The sequence below is a fragment of the Cucumis sativus genome, chromosome 1, assembly GCF_000004075.3.
Source record: "Cucumis sativus cultivar 9930 chromosome 1, Cucumber_9930_V3, whole genome shotgun sequence".
NCBI lineage: Eukaryota > Viridiplantae > Streptophyta > Magnoliopsida > Cucurbitales > Cucurbitaceae > Cucumis > Cucumis sativus.
Genome location: NC_026655.2, coordinates 2,078,637 through 2,102,847, shown reverse-complemented (window position 1 = coordinate 2,102,847; position 24,211 = coordinate 2,078,637). Strand labels below are relative to the sequence as shown.

At 34.5% G+C, this 24,211-nt stretch overlaps 3 protein-coding genes across 10 annotated transcripts; 2 read left to right on the top strand and 1 right to left on the bottom strand.

The window, feature by feature from the left end:
* The first annotated feature begins 456 nt into the window (after nucleotides 1–456).
* LOC101221050 lies at nucleotides 457–2,509 on the top strand. Its single transcript, XM_004138283.3, has 3 exons — nucleotides 457–1,256; nucleotides 1,348–1,433; nucleotides 1,947–2,509. The coding sequence occupies exons 1-3, from the start codon at nucleotides 947–949 to the stop codon at nucleotides 2,235–2,237; spliced, it is 687 nt and encodes a 228-aa protein (XP_004138331.1). The 5' UTR covers nucleotides 457–946; the 3' UTR covers nucleotides 2,238–2,509.
* A 3,376-nt stretch (nucleotides 2,510–5,885) lies between these two features.
* Nucleotides 5,886–10,740, top strand: LOC101213179 (probable galacturonosyltransferase 11). The gene is made up of 2 exons (XM_004138168.3): nucleotides 5,886–6,657; nucleotides 8,805–10,740. Exons 1-2 carry the CDS (start codon nucleotides 6,505–6,507, stop codon nucleotides 10,257–10,259), a joined length of 1,608 nt encoding a protein of 535 aa, XP_004138216.1. The 5' UTR covers nucleotides 5,886–6,504; the 3' UTR covers nucleotides 10,260–10,740.
* Nucleotides 10,741–12,014: 1,274 nt separating this feature from the next.
* LOC101220817 (uncharacterized ATP-dependent helicase YprA) lies at nucleotides 12,015–23,308 on the bottom strand. Of its 8 annotated transcripts, none has more exons than XR_004219429.1 (28): nucleotides 23,086–23,308; nucleotides 22,235–23,002; nucleotides 21,866–21,977; nucleotides 21,684–21,763; nucleotides 20,660–20,815; nucleotides 20,298–20,366; nucleotides 19,961–20,083; nucleotides 19,526–19,675; nucleotides 19,308–19,439; nucleotides 19,129–19,208; nucleotides 18,805–18,899; nucleotides 18,639–18,706; nucleotides 18,272–18,361; nucleotides 18,120–18,193; nucleotides 17,927–18,034; nucleotides 17,700–17,775; nucleotides 17,357–17,493; nucleotides 17,087–17,246; nucleotides 16,815–16,994; nucleotides 16,565–16,681; nucleotides 16,234–16,389; nucleotides 15,809–15,976; nucleotides 15,571–15,683; nucleotides 14,171–14,294; nucleotides 13,940–14,035; nucleotides 13,783–13,845; nucleotides 13,593–13,698; nucleotides 12,015–13,194 (listed from the first exon to the last, which is right to left on the bottom strand). XR_004219429.1 is itself a non-coding variant. In XM_011650308.2 (28 exons), exons 1-28 carry the CDS (start codon nucleotides 23,242–23,244, stop codon nucleotides 13,589–13,591), a joined length of 3,690 nt encoding a protein of 1,229 aa, XP_011648610.1. In that variant the 5' UTR covers nucleotides 23,245–23,308; the 3' UTR covers nucleotides 12,017–13,588. The 8 variants fall into 8 exon arrangements, 1 of the variants encoding a protein (XP_011648610.1); XR_004219430.1 differs by having other exon boundaries at nucleotides 12,015–12,581; XM_011650308.2 differs by having other exon boundaries at nucleotides 12,017–13,592; nucleotides 13,667–13,698.
* Between the last annotated feature and the right edge of the window lie 903 nt (nucleotides 23,309–24,211).

The following is a 24,211-nucleotide window of genomic DNA, read 5'->3' as shown; positions in this document are numbered from 1 at the left end:
TCTTCACCATTTTATTGAGATTCACCAAACCTCCCTTTAACCATTTTATTGGATTCTTTTCACATTTTCAACCTTTGAAATATCTTTTCTCTACCTTAGAGAACAAATAAAATAGCATATATTTTGTATACAAATTTCAAATTCATGCTCATATTTGTTAAGATTTTTGTTATCAAGTGTCCAAATAACATATGTGTTTGATATCTAGTATAAATTATAGGGTGTGACATTTTATTTCAATTTAATAATTTGAGAAGCTTTGATAAAGCATATTAGTCGTTGTGAATTAAACTTAATTTATTGTCATTATGAACATACTCAATTGGGGTTAGCCTATAAAACGTTGATTCCTCATCTCTAAGTCTACATATTTAAAAATAATAATAACATCAATAATTTTATTAAAATGCATTAAATTTAGAGAAGTGGAAATTGTTTATCATTAACCGACGAATATCTTAGTTGTGGACGTGCGGAAATATACAACAAATCCATACTTATTAAAATGTTGATTGTTATTGTTGAGAGTTTGAGGGTGATTGGAACGGATTGTTTTTTGTAATTTGTCGTAAATATTTTGAACAATTTCTTAAACGTTGTCATGGTTTGATCTATTAAGGGAAATGATTTTATTTAAAGAATTGTGGAACTTTGGAAGGTAGTGCATGGCAATGGTGGCAAATGGAAAATGGATGGAGGAAGAAGGAGAAGACTGAAGATTAATATATATTAAATTCAATTTCATGTCAAGCACGTTCAAAGCGGTGCCCAACCCAACGATTCAAGCAAGAACATCGCCTTTGATGAATTTGGACTGCCAGATGAACCAACCCATCATTTTTCAATTCAAAATTCCAATCATGGCGTATCTAGAATTTGATTTCATGCCTCTTACCACTTATGCTTATTATAAGTACCTGATTTTCTTTAAACCCATCACCGGAAAATGGCTAGGAAACACACCCGATTGCAGAGGGTGAGAATTTCTCAACCCTCTGGTTGTTTTCAGGTATGTTTCCGGCAAATTCGAACCAGACCCACCGTCGATTCGATTCAGAATTTTCAGAGGGAGGAACTTTTAGGGGATGGGTATTGCGCGGGAAGTGTGAAATCTGTGGATCAGATTGGTAATAGAATAATGGTTGTGGTTGATTCTAGTTTTGAGGGTAAAGGAGCTCTTGAATGGGCTTTGTCTCATGCTGTTCAGTCTCATGATTCTATTATTCTTCTTCACGTTTCTAAATCTTCAAAACAAGGTTAAGCTGGGTCTAATATGTGTTGATTAGCTTTTTTTTTTTTTTTTTTCCATGGGATTTCTGTTTTTCTGAAGATGTTGATGTTTTTCAGGCGTTGTGTTTGATGAAAAGCTTGACATGAAGGCTTATCAGCTTCTTCTGTCTTTGAAGAATATGTGTCAAATGAGAAGGCCAGGAGTAAGTTTCTGTGATGCCTTTCATTTCTCTTTTCCATGTGAGTCTAGAAGGGAAGATTGGTTGGTAGATAACAATGAATTAGTGTATGAATATGTTGTCATGTTTTCTATTTTTTTTCCACATGAATCTAGAGATGAAGAGAGAACTGATTGACAGGTTAACAGTAAACAATACATAATCATAATTTAGTGTAGGATTATGTTGCTAGGACAATAGGCTCTTGGTGTTTCTGTATTACTCCATGAAATAGTAAGATATTGTCCACTTTAACTTAATCCGTTAATTTTGCTTTTAAATTATGCACAAGAGGTGTATATGATTATATGGTTTCTATCATGTTGTGTTGTCAACTGTCTTTAATTTGTTCCTTCTATCTGTGATTAGGTGCTAGTTTGAATTTTTGGCTTAGATATCCGTTGAATGTGGATTCTAAGCAGAATGAGTTAACTGAAGAAACACAACACTCGATGTTACAAAAAAAATTAAGCGGAAGGAATTATTATTTAATTTCAGGTTCAAGTGGAGATGGAATTCCTACAGGGGAAGGAGATGGGTCGTGTGATCGTCGAAGAAGCCAAGAAACAGCGAGTGTCTCTGTTGGTTCTTGGGCAAAGGAAGCAATCTCCATTCCGGTCACTGATAAAGAAGTTCAGTACAAACAAGAGAAGGAATCATGGAGGGATTGTGGAGTACTGCATCCAAACATCTTCATGCCTAACCATTGCGGTGAGGAGGAAAAGCAAGAAAGTAGGAGGATATTTGATCACGACAAAAAGTCACAAGAATTTCTGGCTTTTGGCTTGAATCTGTATGTTATACTTTCTTCTTTCAGCTGCCATTGTTGTTTTTGTAGAGAAAAACAAGATGGAAATGGTGAGGCTTCTGATATTGTAAGTCTCATCTAGCCTCACTTTTTGCTTCTTTAATTGCAATGGAGTGGCTGTATTACTCAAAAGTAGAAAACCCAAGAACAAAAAAAAATTGATGTAGAAATTTGTAAATTGATCCTCTTTTTGTCACTGTTATTTGATCCAAACTAAAAGATTATCATAGATTTGGGAGGGAGCCTTTGTTGTCTCTGTCTTATACATGAGAGTATTAGAATTCAGTCTTATCGGTAAAAAAAAAAAAACTAATAAAATGAACACAGTTATTGTCTTGAATTCCCAAAGATGATATACTATCCCTTACAAAATTTAAAACTAGAATGACTCCGGAACAAGCGGTTCTTATTAACTTCAAATTCTTCGCTGCTTATTTTTTGGTTGAAGAATACAAATCTGTCGTCATCTTGAGCATCAACTAGTTAAGACATATCCGCACAACCAAAAGGTTATATTTTTTTTTTCTTTCCCTGTCATGTTTTGTTTGAGAATGCACTGAAAGGTGAATCTTATGAACTAGAAAATAAACTTAGGCGAGGAAGGTTAGTTTATAAGATTGTAATGACCAAACAACTATGATATAATAGCAGCTTTGCTTTGTATGTGAATCAGAACGAACACATTTTAGCCACAAAATCTTCAGTGACTCAATGGTAAGAAAAAACCAGTTGGATTCCGACAGATACTGATAGAAACAGGGCCAAGTTAATCCCAGTTTGTACCCTTCACATCATACACTTCTGGTCTGTAGTTAAAGCTCTGAAAATTGAAAAATCCTTACCTCAAAGCTTAGTTGGAAAAGACTCTTTATACATTTTTTCTTGTGGGTTGTAAGTTGTTTGGATACAGGCTTTTTCTATCCTCTCTGAAGTTGAGCATATAGTTAAGGTTCTGAAAGTTGAAAAATCCTTACCTCGAAAGCTTAGTACGAAAAGACCTTTTTTCTTCACATATTTGCTTGTTGGTTGTTTGGCTACAATCTTTCCTTATCCTATTTGAAGTTGAGATTGTAATCAAGGTTTTGAAAGTTAAAAAGTTCCCACTTAAAATGCTTAGTAGGAGAAAGACTCTTTATAGATATTTGCTTGTGGATTGTTTGGCTAGTCTTTCCCTATCCACTCTGAAGTTGAGTTTATAGTTAAGACTTTGAAAATTGAGAAACCCCCACCTCAAAAGCTTAGAAGGAAAAGACTCTTTCTACACATTTGCTTGTGGGTTGTTTGATTACAATCTTTCCCAATCCTTTTTGAAGTTGGGGTTGTAACTAAGGCTCTGAAAGTTGAAAAATTCTCAGCTCAAAAGCTTAGTAGGAAAAGGCACTTTCAACACGTTTGCTTGTGGGTTGCTTGGCTAAGTTGAGGTCATAGTTAAGCCTCTGAAAATTGAAAAATACTCACCTCAAAAGCTTGGTAGGAAGTTGGGCTACAGGTTTTCCCTATCCTTTGTGAGGTTGGGATTGAAAACCATCCCAAGTTAGGCTCAGGGAAGTAGTTGGGTTTTGGGTATAGTAGTTTGTCAGTGCTTGCTTTAGTGGTTCAAGGTAGAGATAATTGTCCTCAGAAACCAAACAGGAAGCTAAGGTTAAATGCTGTGTCGGCGCAGGGCAGGGTTTGGCTTTTGACAGCAGCAACATAGTTTCTCTCTTTTACTTAGGTGGCTGATTCAAGTTGCTTTAGATCTTTCACTTCTCTCTTTTTCTTAAATTGGGTGTAACAAAAATCTTCCTTCTAAGTTCTGACATTCCTTTGGCTTTCATTTTCATTAATTACTTTATCGTTTTATTATTATAAAATTCCCCATATCATTTTTGGATGTCTTAAATTATATTAAGTTGGGTTGCTATTTATTGTTTTTAGACCTTTACAACCAAAGTATAAAAAATACCCTACAATTTAATAAACTGATGGGCAACTTTAGGAATGTGTCATTTGGGCAAGTAATCTACTGGGGCATAAGGTCCGAAAGGTAGTTCTGTATGTCGTTATTATCATATTTTGAGAGATTGTCTCAATAGGATACAACCTCTCAAAGTGGTCAGTCACGTTGGTGAGGTTTAATGATTTTTACTATCGGTCCAAGTGATTTGGAGCTTTTATATTGCAAGTTATGAGTTCTTTTTTGGACTCATTTACTTGAGTTGTGTTGTGTGAGTTTTTCTTTTGTGTGTTTGGTGGTTTTCTTTGTTCTTATTTCACTTTAGCTCTTTTGTTGTCGTGATTGTGCATTGATCTCACGTTAGAACTCCTGATTTTTTTTTATCTCTAATTATTGTTGTTTGAATTTTTTTTTTCAGTTTCCAAATATGTTAATGTAAATCAATGAATGATGTTGTTCACGATGAGAACACCTTTAGAAAAGTTTAGCTTTGTGATTTGAAATTGGTGGAAAAAGAAAACAGAAAAGGAACAAAAACATAATTTGAATTAATTGTATTGATATCACACAAAAAGTGTAAGAGTGCAGTGCATGTTTATAACTCATAAAATGATATTTAACTATGATACTTGAAGGAAATCTATCATATCATTTTAGAAACAAAAATACAAAATTTATCACCCATAAAGTAGATGATGGCAAATCCATAATAGTCATTTCTTGATGAAAGTTTATCGCTGAAAGAATGATATTTCTATATAGGAAAGTTGCAATGAACGACTATTTTAGCAACAATAATTAAGAATATAGTAATATTTTTAAAAAAAGACTTGTATCGCTAATAGACTTCATCATTGATAGAATTTGACAAATTTTGTTATATTTATAAATTTTTTAAAATTATGTTATATATTTAATTAATTTGAATTTAATTGCTAAATTTGCAACTATCCCTTCTATATAAAATGATATTGAAAATCTTCGGGTGACAGACACAAACATGTGGTAGTTGATCTAAGCTAATGTTAGTAATATCAACACTCTTTTAATCTCAAGTTTTCACTAAATAACGTTTATTTGTTGATTAGTTTAAAATAATTATTTAATAACATTCTAAAATAAATTTTAATAACAATAGAAATACAATAAAGTTTAATTAATTGTAATTCTTTTAATGTTTTGAAATTAACTAATAGAGATTAACACCGAATAGTGAAAAAATGAAAAACAAGATTAAAAACACACAATTTTATTAATAAAAGTATAATATTTTAAAATCTAAGGAATAAGGAAAGTTGGAATGAAAATTAAACCGAAAATCTAAGAAACAAAAAAAATTATATTTATTTTCTCAACTCTAGTTGTTTACAAAGGAATCAATGAATGATGGTTTTAGTAGATCAATTTTGTCAATATATAAGAAACAATAATTAAGAAAAAAGGGAAATCTTTGCATTGCAAAAGAAAAGTACATTGTGACATATCAACCAACCATTAACCCAAATCAATCTTTGAATGTTATATTTTCTTTCACCATTTCTTACAATGCTTAAATGATGCATAATTGTTTAATACCATTACATGATGGATACATTTAATTAAATGAAAGTGATCTACCAAAAACCCTTATTTTATATATAAGAAACAAAGAGCCCAACAAAGCAAATGATATAAAAGATTCCAATTTGATCACAAAGATCTATGGAGAAGGAAGATCAAACGTAACCCAAGAAAAAATGAAATGACCTTCAACAGTTAGGAAGTTGAAAAATCCTTAGAGGGGGAAAAATGGAATCGTAAATTTTGATGTAATTTCGCAGTGTGGCAACGATGGGGTTGCAAAAAATTGGATTTTGTATGGTAATTAGCATTCAAGGTAGCCTCGCTGGCTCATCAGGCAACTACAAAACCGCAGCACATGCTCCCATGAGCTGTGCTTTTCCTTAGCCTATGCCTCATTTGATACCCTTTTTTCATCTTTGAGAGAAACCGTTTTGTGAAATTCTGAATGTGATGATTACTGTTAGCTCACACAGATCAGCCTTACTCTTATTAGTCTTAGCCTTTTAGGACTGATTCTGATTCTGGGTACTTATTCTTTGCCTTCTCTTGGGTTTTTAGATTGAATAAAAAGGTCGGTATTTCTCAAGACTCAAGAGGGTGTATCTACTTGATCGAGATTAAGGGCCACAGTGGTTTTAGTGAGCAAAATAATCGATATGGTGGAAGTTATTGTGTTTTTTTATTGAATCTGGGAGATGGGTCGGTTTGGATTGATTTTGTGTTGAATTGAAGGAAGTAATCCGTGAAAGATGAGGCGGCGGCCGGCTGACTTTCGCCGCCCGGTTCGACGGAGGTTTTCGCATTGGATCTGGGCGCTTTTTGGGCTTTTCACAATCGTAGGACTCGTTTTGTTTGTAGTTCACCATAATCAAAGCGAAGATCGTATCGAACAGCCCGTCCTGGTAATACCCCCTGTTCACTAACTCTTCTCTACGTTTTGAGCTTCTTCATTTGGTTTGAATCGATGTCTTCATACTTGTGTTTGGCTGAATTATTCTCCACTCTGCTGCTGTTATATGATTGAATTCAATTGTTTTTGTTTTGATTTGAGGTTTCTGAGCTCAATATGATCTAATCAGTTCCTTTACATCCTAATCATGTTGATCTTTATGCATGCCTTCATTGACATTCCTTGAATGTTTCAATTAATTTTTTTTGCACAATTAGGAATGAAAGCATTGGGTAATAATGGGGTGTGTAGCAATGGGTATCATTACACTCTGACCAGTTCTGTTCTATCTTCTATACATTTATGGATATCGATTTTGTTAAGTAATCTTCCGGGCAAAGAGGTTTACTATGGCTTGATTAATATGTTGAGAAGCTTGATTTATATCAATTGTTTACTGCTTGCTGCACATATGAGTCTAATTTAGGTGGTCCTACTTTCATAAAGGACCACAACTTTAGAGTTGCTAGGAAATAATTTGGTGACAATTTTGTTGTTTACATTTGCTTAAACCTTGATATGGATGTTACTCTGAACTGATGTGAGAGTTAATGAGGTAATTGTCTATTTAGACTCTTTAGCCAATGAAATGGAAGTGGTTGGCAATGGCAGCTTCAAGAAGATGGACAGGAAATAAATTAGAGTTAAGCAATGTGGTCATGGCTTTAAATGCTCTGTTTAAAGAAGAGTAATAAAGAATGAGTGAGAGGTGAACCATTATTTGTTTGAAGTAGAGTCAGTGTGGATTGACCAGATAGATTAGAGTTAAGCAAAATAGATCTTGGGGATGCATGGGATTTCTGCTGTTAAATTTTCGATATCTTGTTGGAGTAATTCGATGAATAATTTTTCATGGTTTTAGAATATTATGTTTAGAAAAGGGCAATGAGAGGAATTCAGTTTCATGGTTTTGGAATATTTGGTGGTAATGAGTAATCACCATAGTTGGCTGAACATCATTGCTTGAAAGAAAATCAAAATAAAAGATTAGTTGCTCTTACAAGGGCAATTTGAAATATCATATGATGTCTTCTGGCTTGACTCTTGATTATAATCATTTGCTGAAACAATTTTTCTATTTCATTTTCTTCCTGTTATTTAATGAGGTTAAATTTTCGTATAGTTTTCTTTTTGATTGTAAAATCAATTTGCATTGCAATGGCTGCTGATCAGATGCTATATAGAATACCAAAAAGGGATAAAACATGAAGGGTTTAAAGTTGTTGTTGTGAAGTATTGACTCTGGCAAATGGTTGTTTATCATTTCATAGAGTAAATAGTTCAAATTGGTTGAAACAGTAATTGCAAGTCTCAAAGTTGAGACTGAAGATGTGCAAGGGTAAATGGAGAAAACGTTAAGGACTTAAAGTTGTTGTTGCTGTGAAGTATTGACTGTGGCAAATGCTTGTTTATCATCTCATAGAGTATATAGTTCAAATTGGTTGAAACAATAATCACTAGTAATCTCGCCTGAAGATGCGCAGGGGTAAAGAAACTCATAATAATAAGAGTAAAACATATATATTAGCAAATGCTGCTATTTCCAGGTTCGATATTTGTCTGTGACACCCTTAAAGAAACTTCTAATATCTCTGATGCGCAGCACCTTGACACATCTAATTTCACCTTAGAAGCACATGCATGGACATCAGCCATGATCTAGTGGATAGGCAAGTTTGTTGTTGTGTGTATATGGATGTATTGCCCTGGTTGTATCTCTTCATGTCATGTTTGGGAGTGATTTTTGAAATGGTTAAAATCAGTACAAAATATGCCTTTAGTCATTAGAAGTAAATTTGATGATAACAAAAACCACATTAAAAAAAGTGTAAAACTTAACATTAAATGGATTTTGAATGATTAAAGGTATATTTCAGTTAAAAATGTACATCCATTGTCACTCCTCTTCCTCGGAAGCCAATTCATCGCAAACAATTGATTGGCAGGATCCTACGCTACTGATAATTGGCTAATGGGAGTTGTTTTGAGAATGTAGTTGCTGCTAGTGCCAGAGTCATCTTTAAATTTTTCCCTTCTCTGTATTTCATTGAATATGATTCCCTGAACGTTGATTTCTGACATTGACCCTTCTTTCTCCAGGAGAGAAATTCAAGACTTGAACAAGATGCTCATGACAGATTAAATTTCACTGAAGAAATATCGAGTGCTACATCATTTTCGCGGCAATTAGCAGAGCAAATCACACTTGCCAAAGCTTATGTAGTTATCGCCAAAGATCATAGCAATCTTCACCTTGCTTGGGAGCTCAGTTCGAAAATCAGAAGTTCCCAGCTATTGCTTTCTAAAGCTGTGATGAGAGGGGAACCCATCACTCTGGAGGAAGCGGAGCCAATAATCAAAAGCTTATCGTCTTTAATATTCAAGGCACAAGATGCTCATTATGATATTTCAACTACAATAATGACAATGAAGTCTCATATTCAAGCTCTTGAAGAGCGGGCTAATGCTGCCACGGTACAAAGCACAGTGTTTGGGCAACTTGCAGCTGAAGCTCTTCCAAAGAGTCTTCACTGCCTAAATGTGAAACTCATAGCCGATTGGATGAAGTATCCTTCCTTTCAAGAAATGGCAGATGAGAAGAAAAACTCCCAGCGGGTCGTGGATAATAATCTGTATCATTTTTGCATATTTTCCGACAATCTTTTGGCGACATCTGTTGTTGTCAATTCCACTGTTTCTAATGCTGATCATCCAAAACAGTTGGTCTTCCACATTGTCACAAATGGGATCAACTATGGTTCTATGCAGACTTGGTTCCTTAGCAATGATTTTAAAGGATCCACAATTGAAGTCCAAAAGATTGAGGACTTTTCTTGGCTAAATGCCTCTTATGCTCCCATTCTGAAACAAATGCTCGATCCAAACACACGAGCATATTATTTTGGAGGGCTTCAAGATTTGGCTGTTGATCCAAAACAGCGAAACCCAAAATATCTGTTGCTGTTGAACCATCTTCGGTTCTACATTCCGGAGATCTATCCACAGCTAGAGAAGGTAGTGTTTCTTGACGATGATGTGGTCGTCCAGAAAGACCTCACACCGCTATTTTCTCTTGATATGCACGGAAACGTGAATGGAGCGGTCGAAACCTGTCTTGAAGCGTTCCACCGTTACTACAAGTACCTGAACTTCTCTAACTCAATCATAAGTTCAAAGTTTGATCCACAGGCATGTGGATGGGCCTTTGGAATGAATGTGTTTGATCTAATTGCATGGAGGAAAGCAAACGTAACTGCTCGGTATCATTACTGGCAGGAACAAAATGCTGACGGTTTGCTTTGGAAGCCAGGCACTCTTCCTCCTGGCTTATTAACCTTCTATGGGCTAACAGAACCACTTGATCGAAGATGGCACGTCTTAGGATTGGGTTATGATCTGAACATCGACAACCGTTTGATCGAGAGTGCAGCTGTGATTCACTTCAATGGAAACATGAAGCCATGGTTGAAGCTGGCTATAACCAGGTACAAGCCTCTCTGGAAACGTTATATAAATGAAAGCCACCCTTATTTTCAAGATTGCATCACAAGTTAAAGCCTGTATTACTAATTGATTGCAAGTCACTGAAGCAATCTCTTTGGCACTTCCAACACATTTCACCAATGGTTTCATTGTAGATTCAAAAAGTAGACAATTTTGACTATGTTAGGAGGTTTTGTTTTCTCCACCCTAGTTCCTTGAGAAGAGAACCAACACCAACAAAAGAAAAAGGATGATTTTTTATACATTAGAGAAGTTCAAATGTAATGAGGAAAATGGCCCTGGGAATCCATTTTTGCTCCCATCAGCAAGATGTAGATTTTCTTTCTTTTCTTTCTTTTCTTTTTCGTTTTTACTCCCTTCATGATCTGCAAGCTATAGATTGTTATTATTATTATTATTATTATTATTATTATTTACTTGTCAATTTCTTTAATAATTTGTTCGAACATTTTAGTATGATGTAATTGAAATCAATTTATTGTTCATACATATGATTATGTGCTTCAGCTGAATCAAATACTCTGTTGTGAGAGATTAGGCTTTTGATTCTTTTTATCTGAAATAGCCTCTAACATTCATGATGTATAACAAAAGGGATCCACTAATGCAACCCTTCAAAATGATGCCCTTTGATGGGATCTTACCTTCTTCTATTACATCAATCTTAGCAGAGTGCTTAAGTACTCAACGTTTCATTTGAGGCTTAAAATACCATTTTGGTCTTTGTTTATTCGTCTATTTTTCATTTGTTACATTATTAGCATTTTATTATAAATTTCATTTGAATATGACTTCTTGATTTTGATGAAAAGAATGAATTTAAAAATACTAAAATGATATTTAAACCTGAATTGAAATGGCTACTGGGATATAGTAATTTGTAGTAGTACTTCCAGTTTGAGCAACCTTACATTTCTTCAACTACAGTTTTTTCGACATTCTCAAAAGTGCTTTGACTCATTTGTAGGAGTACTTCACGTTTTCGCTTTTGGCTCCTTTATTCCACCGACAAAGGGTGATCTTGGAGTGTGAACAAAAACCGATCAATACAATAAAGAATAAACCATGTGAAAATTAGGCACAATTCTCTAACCTTTTTATAATGTTTCTTATGAACAAGAAAAGTTTTGTCAAACAGCTATATTTAAATATAACGACTAAGATAAACATTTTTATTTCACTGTATTTGTAAATATAATCACGTTTTGTTATTGAAAATAATTTTTTATTTTTTAAATGCTGGTTTAAATATAATTAACTAATTATTTTTAAAATTAAAAATAAAATTTCACTTTTTTTTAAATTAATTAATAATGATCATGCCACATTTGGTCAAAATTGGAGTTAAAACGAATAAATGGAAACAAAATTTAAAATTTGATTCTATAATTATAACACGTTAAAACTCAAGGATTATATTGAAACTAATTTTAAAACTTGAGGACTAAAAGTGCTAATATTTAAAAATATAATGACTAACTAGTTTAAAGACATTTTAGATCACCTAGATATGTCGCTATTAATTTACGACAATATCGATCAATAGATCGAAGTTTTGAATTTCTAACCGCACATGTTAGTTGAACTCGAGTGTACTTCATAAGAAATAAATACATCTATTTTTAGACATGTTGAGCTAAACAGAGGGTCCAAGTAATAAATTTTTGAGCCCCCAAAGACCAATAATTGGAAATGTGATGCAAATAGTTCTCTGATTTTGTTGGAATAGTTGATTTACCTGTGTATGGTCCATGATACAAAAATACCAATACATTAGCTTTATCAATGCAAAGGAAGAAAGTCAAGTGTTAAATAACACAACTTCACTAATTTTAAAAGTGTTTGCCGTTAAAATTTACACATTTATTAAGAAACTTCATCTACTTTCTCCGGTCACTTTTCAATGTTTCCTAAACTTCATACTAGACAACTTTGCATCATAAACACATACTTCCTCTCCAAACTTATGAACTCAATTTAAAGCTACAAACAATTCTTTAATTTTAAACAAAAATAGTGTTTTACGAAATCAAAACCGCTAACTCAAAGTCCCAAACAACTTCTTAGTCTTAGACAAGAACAACTAGGCTACATGAATCAAAGACATCACATGCAAAGTACTTCATAGTCTGATAAAAGTAGAATAATAGACATCCACTAGCTAGCCAAACTGATTAAAATCGAACTTAGTAAATAGGGAAAAAGAAAGAACAAAGAACTCCAAATGTTCATAAACGTGAACATGAATGATTAGTTAATGGAAGATACGAATTTATAAGTCAGTGGAGCAGAGGTGAGGAGCTCAGTAAGGGTGCGCTGTAGCCACTCGCCAGCACAGTAAAGCCTATTTCAGCCAGCACCTTCTCTACAGGGCTATTCATCAAAATGGCAGCAAATTTAATGGGGACGACTTCGGTGTAATAATTCATACACCAATTCAATTGTATTTTAGTGAACTTCATTTCATACGCAAAAGTAAAGACAAGCATCTCTATGAAGTTAATAACATGAGCACAAGTAAACTGAATGGAAATCAATCCATTTGAGAATGCTTAAGACCGTTTCATCTCATTAGTAGAATAATAGCAAGTGTAAATCTGTTGTAAGGATAAATAATTAGTCTTTCCAAACCAATAACCAAACCTCATTTACTCCATTTTCACCATCCTATATTGAAGGATTTTTCTTTAGAGAATATTAAATCATAAAAGATAGAGATTTGAACCTATTACCTTCATGAGGGAGTGGACATACCTTAACAAAAAATAAGATATGCTCGTAATTACCATTCCTATCAACTTAAATTTAATAAAATAAAAATGAGATTTGATAAAGTTATACTAAAATCACATCCCCATGTAAACAGTTCATTAAATTTAGAAAGAGAAGGAATTTCATGCATGAATTTTAATGATAAATTTTTCAAAAAATAACAATTGCTCTCTACTTATCGTCAATGCTTCCTCCTCCTTGAAGCAAAATACCTCTAAAGAAGATAAAAAAAGAAAATTAGTTTACCTGACCTAGCTGGATTATATCCTGTTACCAGATATAATTGCACCAACCCAGTTTAGAATTTTGGAAAACGTGACATTGTAATTTGAAGATTCTGAGATAAATCTCCTGGCCAGAGATTTTCTTCTAATTCCCAATTTATTATTATTTTTATATAAAAAAAAAGAACTATCTAAATTAACCAATATTACAATACGCTTGTTTTATCCCAATTATTCTTTTGTAATTGACTCCAGAAGCAAAACTAATATTTTTTTTTTTCTATCAAGAATTGAAATGAAGCTTTTCAAACCAATCCTAAAATAGAAATCACGTCCTATTTTTTGCAGAAGAAAGAAAGTACGAATCTTCAGGAACTTCCGAGTTTACCTGACATCAGAAGATAAGTTTAATCAAACAGTCTGAGTAGTTCACTGTCTGATTCGTGCATTCAAAAAATTTACCTGCAATATGCTTTCTCTGCATCCAGAACACCCTGAGTGGATGAATAATTCAGTTAATTTCCATATATTCAGCACGAGCAGAAAGGAATTAGGATCCATAAATTATAAGTTTAAACCTTGATAATTAAACTGGCTGCATCCTTGTGTAAAACCTCATTGTATTCGTGACAGGCCAGACTCTGGGGGAAACAAAAGAAAAAAAAGTCAGTTACATGACATCTTAATCTTGACCTACACATTCTTTCACTTAGTAAAAGAGAAAATGAAACAGACTTGGACGCAATTAGGGCAGCCTGTCTCTCCATAGCAGCGACAAGAAGTGAGAAGTTCAAAAGCAGCATTCAACAGCTCTATGAAAACGGGCTGGATCTGTTACAAGTTCAGTGAAGTTCTTAGTATCGGAAACCAGAAAGATAAGAAATTGAACGAAGTTAGAAATCCTCGTGCATTGACCACACCTAACATACAGCACAAATGAAGCAGCTAAAGTTACACGGTGCTCACCTGCAGAGACATACCAGTTCCTCCAGGATGCTGATCATACAATAGAATTCTTTCTGGAAAATAGCGAGTATCATGGGGATTTGCACATTCAGGAGCCAAGTCTGACATGTTGCATATAATGCGTCTGTAGGAGACTACACGATGAGATGAAATTGAAAAACTACTAAACTTATATGTTATAGGATTAAAAAAAAAGCGAATTACATTTGAAGGTTCTTTATCTCTCTATAATTTCTTTGAATTGGGTATAAACTCCAACTTTTAAGGAGACAAGTTAGAAATCTGCTCAGTTGGAGCTAACATGTTTTAATTGAAGAGATTAAGTTGCAAAACGAGTAAGAAAGTGAACACCAAGAAGAACATGGGAATTCAGCCAAATCAAATATCTCTTCTCAATAGCTAACCTTATCATTGCAAATACTATTGTTTCTCCCAAACCATACCCTTAGTAATGCTTTGATGGCATTCATCCATATGATCCTCGCTTTTCCTCTCAAACCACACAAACCATGTCCACATATCAGTTAGATCAAGTTGTTTTTCGCCAAGCAATTAATACCCACAAGCATGGAATTCGGTATTCCTTCATCACTGGAAACCAAAAGTTAGAATAAAAGGATTTCTTTCTGAATGGTAGCTCAGTTTTTCAGAGATTTTTTTGGAAGACTAGATGTCTCATCGCCTCCTATGGTTTCCATGTCAAGGGCACGAACGTAGTGTGTATACAAGCTCGTTTTCTGCATCCTTTCAGCTGCATTGACACTCAAATTAAATTGGCCAGCATAAATATTTTATCTTCATTGGCATCCAACGCTTCCAATCACCCAAGATATTAAGATATTTTCTTACTAAGTCACTCAAGATACTAAGATATTTTCTTACCTAAATACTTGCTTTTGCAGAAACTTTTCAACTTTCTTAAAAGTCTAAGGAATTGATATACAGATTCACTAAATCTCTGTTTTCTCATATATTGTTTAATCTACATTCTTCTGCCTTTCTTATCTTTACCCTGCGCTAGAAAACTAAGCTCCAGAAGATAGTCAAATATTTGCTTGGTTGGTAACTTTAGGTAGGATAAATACCATGGATTTTGTCCAAATATCTTATTCTATGATTCCCTCAATGGTCCATGCCATGCATGCAGCGTAGGACCATGATCTACAAAGGCGTCCCTTCTCTACAGTTTCAGAACAGAATATGTCTTGGGTACATTTTGTATCAGTAGGGCCCACCTAGAGGATGCAGGTAGATGGTTGAGGAGAAGCTTGTTAACCAGCTAACCACCTTTTCTTGCAGGCGCTCATTACAACCACCTGCTATATTTACATGATCGGCAATACAAGGTCCAAAAGGGACACCTTTAAAGAAAATTAAACACATTACAACACAAGACTTACAATGGCACGACATTCAGAAGGGCATGTGAAGCACCATGCAAGCCTGCACGAAAGTTGAAGTTTTTCCTTTTCACCTCTTCTTTTACTGATTGTGGTACTGGAATCCAGACTGCCTGTTCAGCTTTGCAAGGAAAAATAAATAAGCCGGAATAAATGGAAGTTAAAAGAGAGAAAAATTAATGGCGAGGCCAATTGATTAAAGAATGAGTCAAGAGTATCCTTATTTTTCAAATATCACCTGAGAGTTATACGAATATTTTGGAAGTGAGAGATCCACTGAGTCAAGAATTTGATTGCTTCCTTTTTGTATTCGGTAGAAGCCAAACCAAGTGGTGGTAACTCTGCAATCATTTGCTTGTGCAGTTGTCTTTGAGGGCGGAATATTTGGAGCCCTCCTAGGATAGGCCTAATTATTGGCATGACACTAATTAAAATTGAGAACTACTGAAAACACTATAACAATGCTTTTTATAGGTTTAATTTCATGTCTCATTCTCTATCTAAAATGGTGACGCCACCACAACCCCTTGAAACAAACAAATTACAATTCTAATAGAGATACAATCCAAAATCCAAATTTAAGAAGATATAATATCCAAATGCAAATGTGAAACTTCAGAAAGAAAAGTAGGAAAAAACGTTAAGTTAACGAGTCAAACGTACCAAATTACCACCAATAACATGAATGTCGGTGTAATCGCGTGTTTTTGTGTAATATTTTAGATCAGCTTCTTCACAGAAAGCAAGCATAGTCGACAAATTCAAGCTTTTGACAAGATAAGTTCTCCCTTGATGCATATAAACAGCACCTTCATAAACCTGAACCACATAGACGAAAACCTATATTGTTAGATTCATAGAGCAATCAAGAAACCAATGAATAGAAATGAAAGGGATCCAGCCTGACAGCTTTTGTTATTCTCTTCAAATAACAAATTAGAAAGGATTTTGTTTATTAACTGTGTCGATGGTTTTATACAAAGGCAGCAGTCACCTGAAAGAAAGCCTTGCTTTCCTCAATCTCTTCGAGAACTTCATTTCGACGCTGGTCTACAACTTTGTATCTCTCTGCTTCAATGGCTCGGATACTAACTGAGCAGGAAGGCATTTTCTAGAAAATATTAAAAATGGAAACATAAAATAGTTCAATTAGCCGCAGGTTTGTACAGAAATCCAATTTCTGGTGAGCTTTACAAAATTCATTGACCAAAAGAACAGAATTTCAATTTAGAAAATATATATACCTTTTGCCCAATATAGTTCCATATACTTTTGGACGAACCACATGATGGCTCAGGAATCAAATCTCCTCTATTTTTCAGAGACATTAGGGCATTGTTTAAGCCAGGACCAAAAAATTTCTGATCATAAGCCAGACATACTGGGTGTTCATATGCCGCACATAACAAATGCTGTTCAAGAACCTATGAAAGCAGCATTACAGAAATATGAGACTAAAACTTCACCGAAGCAGAGAGTGAGTACCAATTGAAAGCATTTCTAGCAAATTTGGAACCTGTTGGTTTTCAGCATCAATGTGGCAGCACTCAATTGGGCTCCCAAAAAGTTTTTCAGGGTGTTTCATGAAATATTGATCAAGAGGCCCTTCAAATGCCACATACACAGAAAGAGAGGTCTTTTCTCTCCTTCCTGCCCTGCCTGCTTGCTGCCACAAGCTTGAAAAGAATACACCCCAATGGAGGAATATAAAGATTTCAAACCAAAAGAACCAAACTATGGACAAGTCAAAAGACCAAGGACAGCAGAAAAGATTAAGGAACTCTACCTAGCAATACTGCCAGGAAAACCCAGATGCAGAGTCGCATCAATATGGCCTACATCAATACCCAATTCAAGGGCATTCGTAGCAGCAACACCACAAAGGTTTCCCCCAAAAAAGTCACTCTCAATTCTCCTCCTATCCTGCTTGGTTTGTACTTCAACTCAGAAAATAAGCACTTCATGGACATGTTAAATTACAATCATATCATGGGAGAAGCTAGCACACAAAAATTTTGTGGTAGGACCAAAGCAAAATTTCTTACATCCTGGTTCCTATTCCACAATACAAACATAAAGATACAGAGAATTAATTCTCGAGTTTCAACAATAGAGAATATCTCATATACCTCAGCAGTGTATCCAGCACGATAAGCACACACAGACTGAACCAGATGAGGTGCACTCTCCTTAAGAATTTCACGCCTATAACAATGAAAAGAGTAGTTGCAAATTTGAGTTGGAACTATCTCTAAACAGCTAAGTGAAACAGTAGGCATAAGTGATAAAATAAATTATTAAAACAAAGAATTCAGAATAGTACACAACAGGATAAAAAAATATCAGTATCACCTACGTGTAGCATAAAACGAGCTCACAAAGTTTGCGAGTTTTACAGAAAGCAATGCAGCGAAGTCCATGCTGAACCATTTCCGCAAAGAGCCTTGCAATGTCCATAATTGGGCTGAAAAGGAAAACAAGGTGTTAAATGTTATAATAGATTGATTGGTCCTTGTCCACTGAAGTCACTAAATATAAAAAGTTTTTGCCTTGGATTTTTGAATGAAATGTTCTTTTTTGTACTTTGAGGAGAATCAATACCTCTCTGGTAACTTTTCAAGGCCTGTACCACAGAAACAACAAAGGAAAGTAAGAATAACTTCATCGTGAAAATTTATGTTGACAGACCTACAAAGAGTACCATAACAGGATTCCAGAGGAGGAAAAGTTTTCTGGCAGAAGGACTTCCATCGTTGTCAATCAGCTCTAAGCTTGACAGATTTCCAAGTTCCTGAAGTGACAAAAGGGAATATTTTAATTCATTTACATATTCAGAAACAATGAACTCGAATTTGATTTCACATTGATAGAATGACTGTGAAAACGACATGGAAGCCTATAATCATTGCCAGCATTAAACCTAAAAATGAGATCATGAGATGAGAGAATTAGAAGGTTAAGAGCATTTCTAAGACAAAATATTCATATTTGGCATTTTCAAACGAATTTCAAGACCAGTAAGCATCTAGACAAAAGTAAATGGTTTTAGCAATGGTCAGAACCATTACCATACAATGTTCGCGGGGATTTGCAGAGGTCGCTGTGCAGAATATAAAGGAAGGATCACTTCCATACACTGCATGATAAATCAAATTTTGTTTCCTAACAAAATTAGAGTTGACTTTTTTATGGAAAACTCCCTCAATTTTTATTTACACACGTGGTAATGCACACCATGAGAGCACAGTCGACGAAGTCTCCGTAGTATTAATGCAGTATGACATCCAAATGCTCCCTTATAAGTATGAGCCTCATCAATGACTATAAACCTGAGTAAAAATAATCAACTAATAAAGTCTTGAGGTAAATGTGCACAATACTGATAATTTAATTTGCAAAAAATCAGCATAAATAGCATGCACAGTACTGACAGCAATACCAACGTATTTAAATAAGGAAAAAGGCATAAATAGATAGAGAATAATAAAATAGATGAAATGTGGCACCATGGAATGAACAATGAATAACAGAAATGAACTGTAAAGTTTGATACAATACCGAAGATTTGATAATATTCTACCGAATTGTCTGTGGTGTGGCAGGATTGATACATGTAGCATATCTGGATTTGTGATTAACTGTATAAAAACAGAAAATTTACGTGGGAATTTGGTTTTCAGAATTAATGTTCAGAGAAGGAAGGGGAGTGGATGTTAAAAAAGATTTCATAAATTTACCAGCCTAGCATTATCACGCAATAATATCCTGTCAGCCAGTGATGTATCCCCATCATAAACCCCAATGTTAAGGTTATGATTAAATCCTTTCATCATGACGAGCAAGCTTCTGAGTTGATCTTGAGCTAAGGCCTAAATATGAAAAAGATTTTTGTTATTGCAATACAAAGATAAATCTGTATGGAGCAACTTATGAGATAATTGAGCAGAGAGCATACCTTAGTAGGAAATAAGTAAAGAGCACACGATGAGACATTTTGAGACATTGCTTCAAGAACTGGCAAGTTATAGCAAAGAGATTTCCCACTTGACGTCATTGTCGCAACAGCAACATGCTTTCCAGCTAGGGAGGCTTCTATTGACCGTGCCTATCAATTTCGTATAGTAGAAATACAGAAACAAGTATTCAACACAAAAGAAATATATACATAAGATAAGTCATACAACCCATAAGTGAGGCAAGGAGATCACAAGACTATCATCATGACGAGCTCAAACATCAACATAGAAAGACATAATTTTCATAATCTCAAAAGAGTTGAACAGAGTGCACCAAGACGAGCTCAAATATCTACTTGTCAAAAATTAAAGTGAAATAAGTATAATGTAAGCCTTGTTAAAAATTAAAATAAAAGCACAAAAAGTAATCATACCTGATGGCTATACAATTTTGCGACACCAATACATTTGAGTGCTGATACAACACTATTTGAAAGTTCCTTCGGAATTTCCACATAATTAGCTTTCCTAGCCAAGATATCATTGATGTGCACAATCTGTTTACAGAATCATAGATATCATACTTCTCAACTAAAAACTAACATTCTACGGGAAATCCATTTTTAAATACCAGCTCCACTCTTTTAATTGAATGACCTGACTAAACCATTAGATAAAATCATGACACACAAGGACTAAACATATCAACTTATCAATCAATTAAAGAAAATTTGATCCTGAGTTTCTCAATTCATATCCTCAGCTACATACCTGGCCCTCAGGTCCAACACTCTTTCCAAGATGTTCAACCATATCCTCAGGCAAGAGTTTTAAAGTATCCTGTGAATTATTATAAATACAAAATTAGAGGTAGAACTTCTGGATTCATGAATTGCTGTATTAAATATGTTGATATAAAATTTGATGCTCAAATGTGACTGATCAGCAAATACAACAAGCAGACGTTATAAGCTAACAAAATTTTACAACATCACACACCCTGAGGAGAAAAAATAAATATAGTTTCAAAACATTTTTGGTCTTCTAGATCTTGCATTGCATTTTGAAAAAAAAAAGGAAGAAGCAATAAACTCCATAGCCACATATATATACTACTAAGGATGACTTCATACATGACATCGTATTCGGTCTGATTGAGAACTTGAAGAAGCCGTATCACTTTTCTTTGCTCGCTTTGTTTCACTTCCATCCACATCTGTCTCGTTTGATGTGATTACAGCTTCCAAAGAAAAAGGCACACACATCTCTCTTCCGCTTCCATGTTTAAGCTGCATTCCATTAATTCCATTTGTAGATAATTGGACACTGATTATAAAAATGATATACTGAATAGTGACATGTTACTAGCTGGATAAGAATCTCAAGTAAATGCATAGATAAAATTCGAGACTTCAATGTAAGTTTTTTTTTTAAAAGAACCTTGCAACTAATGTTCCAAAATAATAGCACGGCTTAAGGGTGACGGGAAGAGAGAATCCCGCCCAAAAAGAGCAATTGCTGGATTAATTGGACCAATCTGATCAGATCTTAGCCCCATCTCCACTGATACATAATATAACAATACTTGAAAAGCCTTCTAAATTAATAAGAACTATTATCATGACTCGGATAATTTATTCTTAAAATTTGGCACCATTTGTTTAAAAGTAGATGTATTCACGAAGGCCAGTGGAAAGTGTGGATTCTTACTTTTCTTCATACATTGAATGTTGGCTAATTCTTGTTAATATAAATTTTAGGAACCAAATTCAGGTCCCGTTATCACTATTGCTGTTGTTTATATTAGGAAATACATGTTCAAAAAGGTAATTATATTCATATACTCTCCTCCTGAGTTCATCTCAGCACTATACCAAACCCATCTTTATCTCCCAGAAGGGACACAATAATTCCTAACTGGATATTGAAGTTGAGAAATGCTGGAGCATAAGAAGGGATGCGAAGGAGGAGAGATATATGGTAGCAATACCATCTAGGTAACCAGAAACCTTGAAGTACGATAAGTTCATTCTACTCATCACATAAAACTTCAACGGCGTGAATGGAAGCAGGGATGATGTAAAGTGATTTCTTCCCCAGTGAAAATATTTTATAACACTACCCAAAAACAAACAAACAAGGCATAGTGGAACATACCATATGGCACTTAATAGCCTCCCAAAGATAAAGTTTAAAGGATCTTTCCCGTCTCTTCAGTGGATTGACATCCATTGACACTTTGAACGATTTGAATGATGCACGGCAACAATGTGAGGTAAATGAGAGCTAATGACCAATCCAAACCGAATGCGTCTCTATAAACTAAATTTTCACCTTACCAGTATTGTCAATGTCCTCTTTTGGTCGACCATTTTTTTCAGTCAAATAAATAATAATGATAAGCTTATCAACACGAGTATCTTCCAATCTGCCACTTGCAAAATGTACTGCCTGACACAAACAGAAAATATACTAGTGAAAAAATTACACGTTACGTGCATTGATTGATAGTGTAATCACGCAAGTTCTCGAGGAATCCATACACAATTGGATATAGATATTACAAATTGACAATTATATATCACTCGTTAATACATTTAGGTTGTAAAATGACAACAAAGAATTTCTTTGCAATTCCTCATTATAACGATATAATGATCCCCATTAAACCTGGAAACCTTTCACGGATATGAGAATCAATCAAGTACCTTGGGACATAGACGAGAGAGGTTATGTATGTCCTCCATACAAAACATAAGTCTACGTTTCTGCAGCTGGTCCGTTGCTTGCTCCAATCGACTTACAGTCATAATTTCCTCTTGTAGTTGAAGAAACATAGAAAAAACATTCAAGAAAGAAAATGCCTTCATTATCTTCTTCAACCATATTGGACATATACATGAAGAACCACGTGTGCTATTTAGAGCTTTTTTGTTACCACTTCGTGAATTAGCTTGTTTTGCCAACATACAACTCCCATTACGTGGGTCTGTCAAACAATCCACCGATTCCAAAAACTTAATAAAGCTTTCACCGGTTTGTTCATTTAGAAACCCCTCAGTAGGAGACAACGAAAAGTTCCTCAAAACGTCATCTAAACTCCCATTCAACCCATCATAACCAAAACCCACTTTTCCTTTGGCTTTTGAACTCAAAAAACTAGTACTACAAGACGCTTCCAGTTCAGCATCCACACCTCCGACTTCAGAACTCCCTCTCTCACTCTCAGGGACAGTTGCCTCCCTCCCTTCAACAGAACAGCCATGTAAATACGATAAATCCTGCACCATATCGGACCAAGCAGAATCAGCGAATTGAGAAATTGAGGTTCCGCTCGAAACACTGGACTCTAGTTCATATTGATCGCGTAGCCGAGACTTGGAAGACTCCTTTTTATTAAATGGAATGAGAACTAGAAATTCGCCATGGTCAATGCAACACGCACTAATTTGACTCTGTGCTTTCAATTTAGTACCCTGAAATGAAAATGCGAAGCATCGTCGGAGTGAAAACAAGACAAGAAAAGAAAATGATAGTAAGAGATAAGGATGTAGATTACCTTGAAAAATAGGTGGAAATTGGGGGAAATGATTGCGGAGGGGAAATTCCGCCTGAGTAGAAGTTTGATGTCATCAATTGTGCTGTTGCCGGAGACGGAAACGGTCAATGATTGTCCGGATAGGGTTTTGATACTAATTTCTCTCTCACTCTCCTCCATTGTTAGTCTGTCTTTGAAGCTTCTCCCCGGAGTCCGTTAAAGCTGAGAATTTGGCGGGGAAATTGGTCCATTCGCTTGCCGGCAACGTTTTAAGTAAACACCTCGACTTCCCTGGGCCGTGAATTTTGTTGTATTGGGCTTCTCCAGGTAAAGCCCAATTAATGGTAGGCAATTGTAATAGGATAATAATCAAGAATATAACACAATCTTAAACCATACTAAATATTGCAAAACAATAATTCATATATTAATGATAGATCATGTTGTAAATATTAATGATAGACCAATATTTACAACATGATCTATCGGTGATAAACTCTTATTACTGATAGAATTTGACAAGTTTTGCTATATTTATACATTTTTTAGAATGTTATAATTATTTTGAAATTAAGTGTTAAATTTAAAATTATCCCTTTTATGTAAGTACAATAGGTAGCATCATCAAAATCTATTCGTAATAAACTTCTATCACTGCTGATAAACTACAGCTGAAAGACTCTCGTGCTTTATCGATTATATTTATTATTGATAAACCAATATTTACAACTATCTTAATTATAATGGATAATAGTTTTATGAATAATAATTAAATATATATCTTTTAAAAAATCGTAAATATAGCAACATAAGTCATAAGTCAATATTTGTAACATGGTCCATCACTCATAGATTTTGACATATTTTATTATATTTACAAATTTTTTTTTTTAAATGTTGCTATACGTCCTAATATTTTTAATCTAATTGCAACTTTTAACTGAAACACGTCAATTGTGTTGCGTGTATTATATAACTTAATCTAAAGAAAAAAAATAGTGGTAAATTATAATGTAAAAATCATAATAAAAACCATACCAAATTTGGTTTGGTTTGGTTTTTTTTAGTATAAAATCAAATATGTTAGTTTGTATTTAGAGAACAAAAACTAAAAAAAGTATGGGTTTGGATATTTCTTATTGGGAAA

Coding starts and splice junctions, on each gene's coding strand:
- LOC101221050 (XM_004138283.3), top strand. CDS start 947: ATGGCTAGGAAACACACCCGATTGCAGAGGGTGAGAATTTCTCAACCC. Junction 1,257..1,347: donor TTCTAAATCTTCAAAACAAG/GTTAAGCTGGGT, acceptor GATGTTTTTCAG/GCGTTGTGTTTGATGAAAAG. Junction 1,434..1,946: donor GTCAAATGAGAAGGCCAGGA/GTAAGTTTCTGT, acceptor ATTTAATTTCAG/GTTCAAGTGGAGATGGAATT.
- LOC101220817 (XM_011650308.2), bottom strand. CDS start 23,244: ATGGAGGAGAGTGAGAGAGAAATTAGTATCAAAACCCTATCCGGACAA. Junction 23,003..23,085: donor ATTTCCACCTATTTTTCAAG/GTAATCTACATC, acceptor TTTTCATTTCAG/GGTACTAAATTGAAAGCACA. Junction 19,676..19,960: donor CAAAATTGTATAGCCATCAG/GTATGATTACTT, acceptor CGAAATTGATAG/GCACGGTCAATAGAAGCCTC.
- LOC101213179 (XM_004138168.3), top strand. CDS start 6,505: ATGAGGCGGCGGCCGGCTGACTTTCGCCGCCCGGTTCGACGGAGGTTT. Junction 6,658..8,804: donor GTATCGAACAGCCCGTCCTG/GTAATACCCCCT, acceptor TTCTTTCTCCAG/GAGAGAAATTCAAGACTTGA.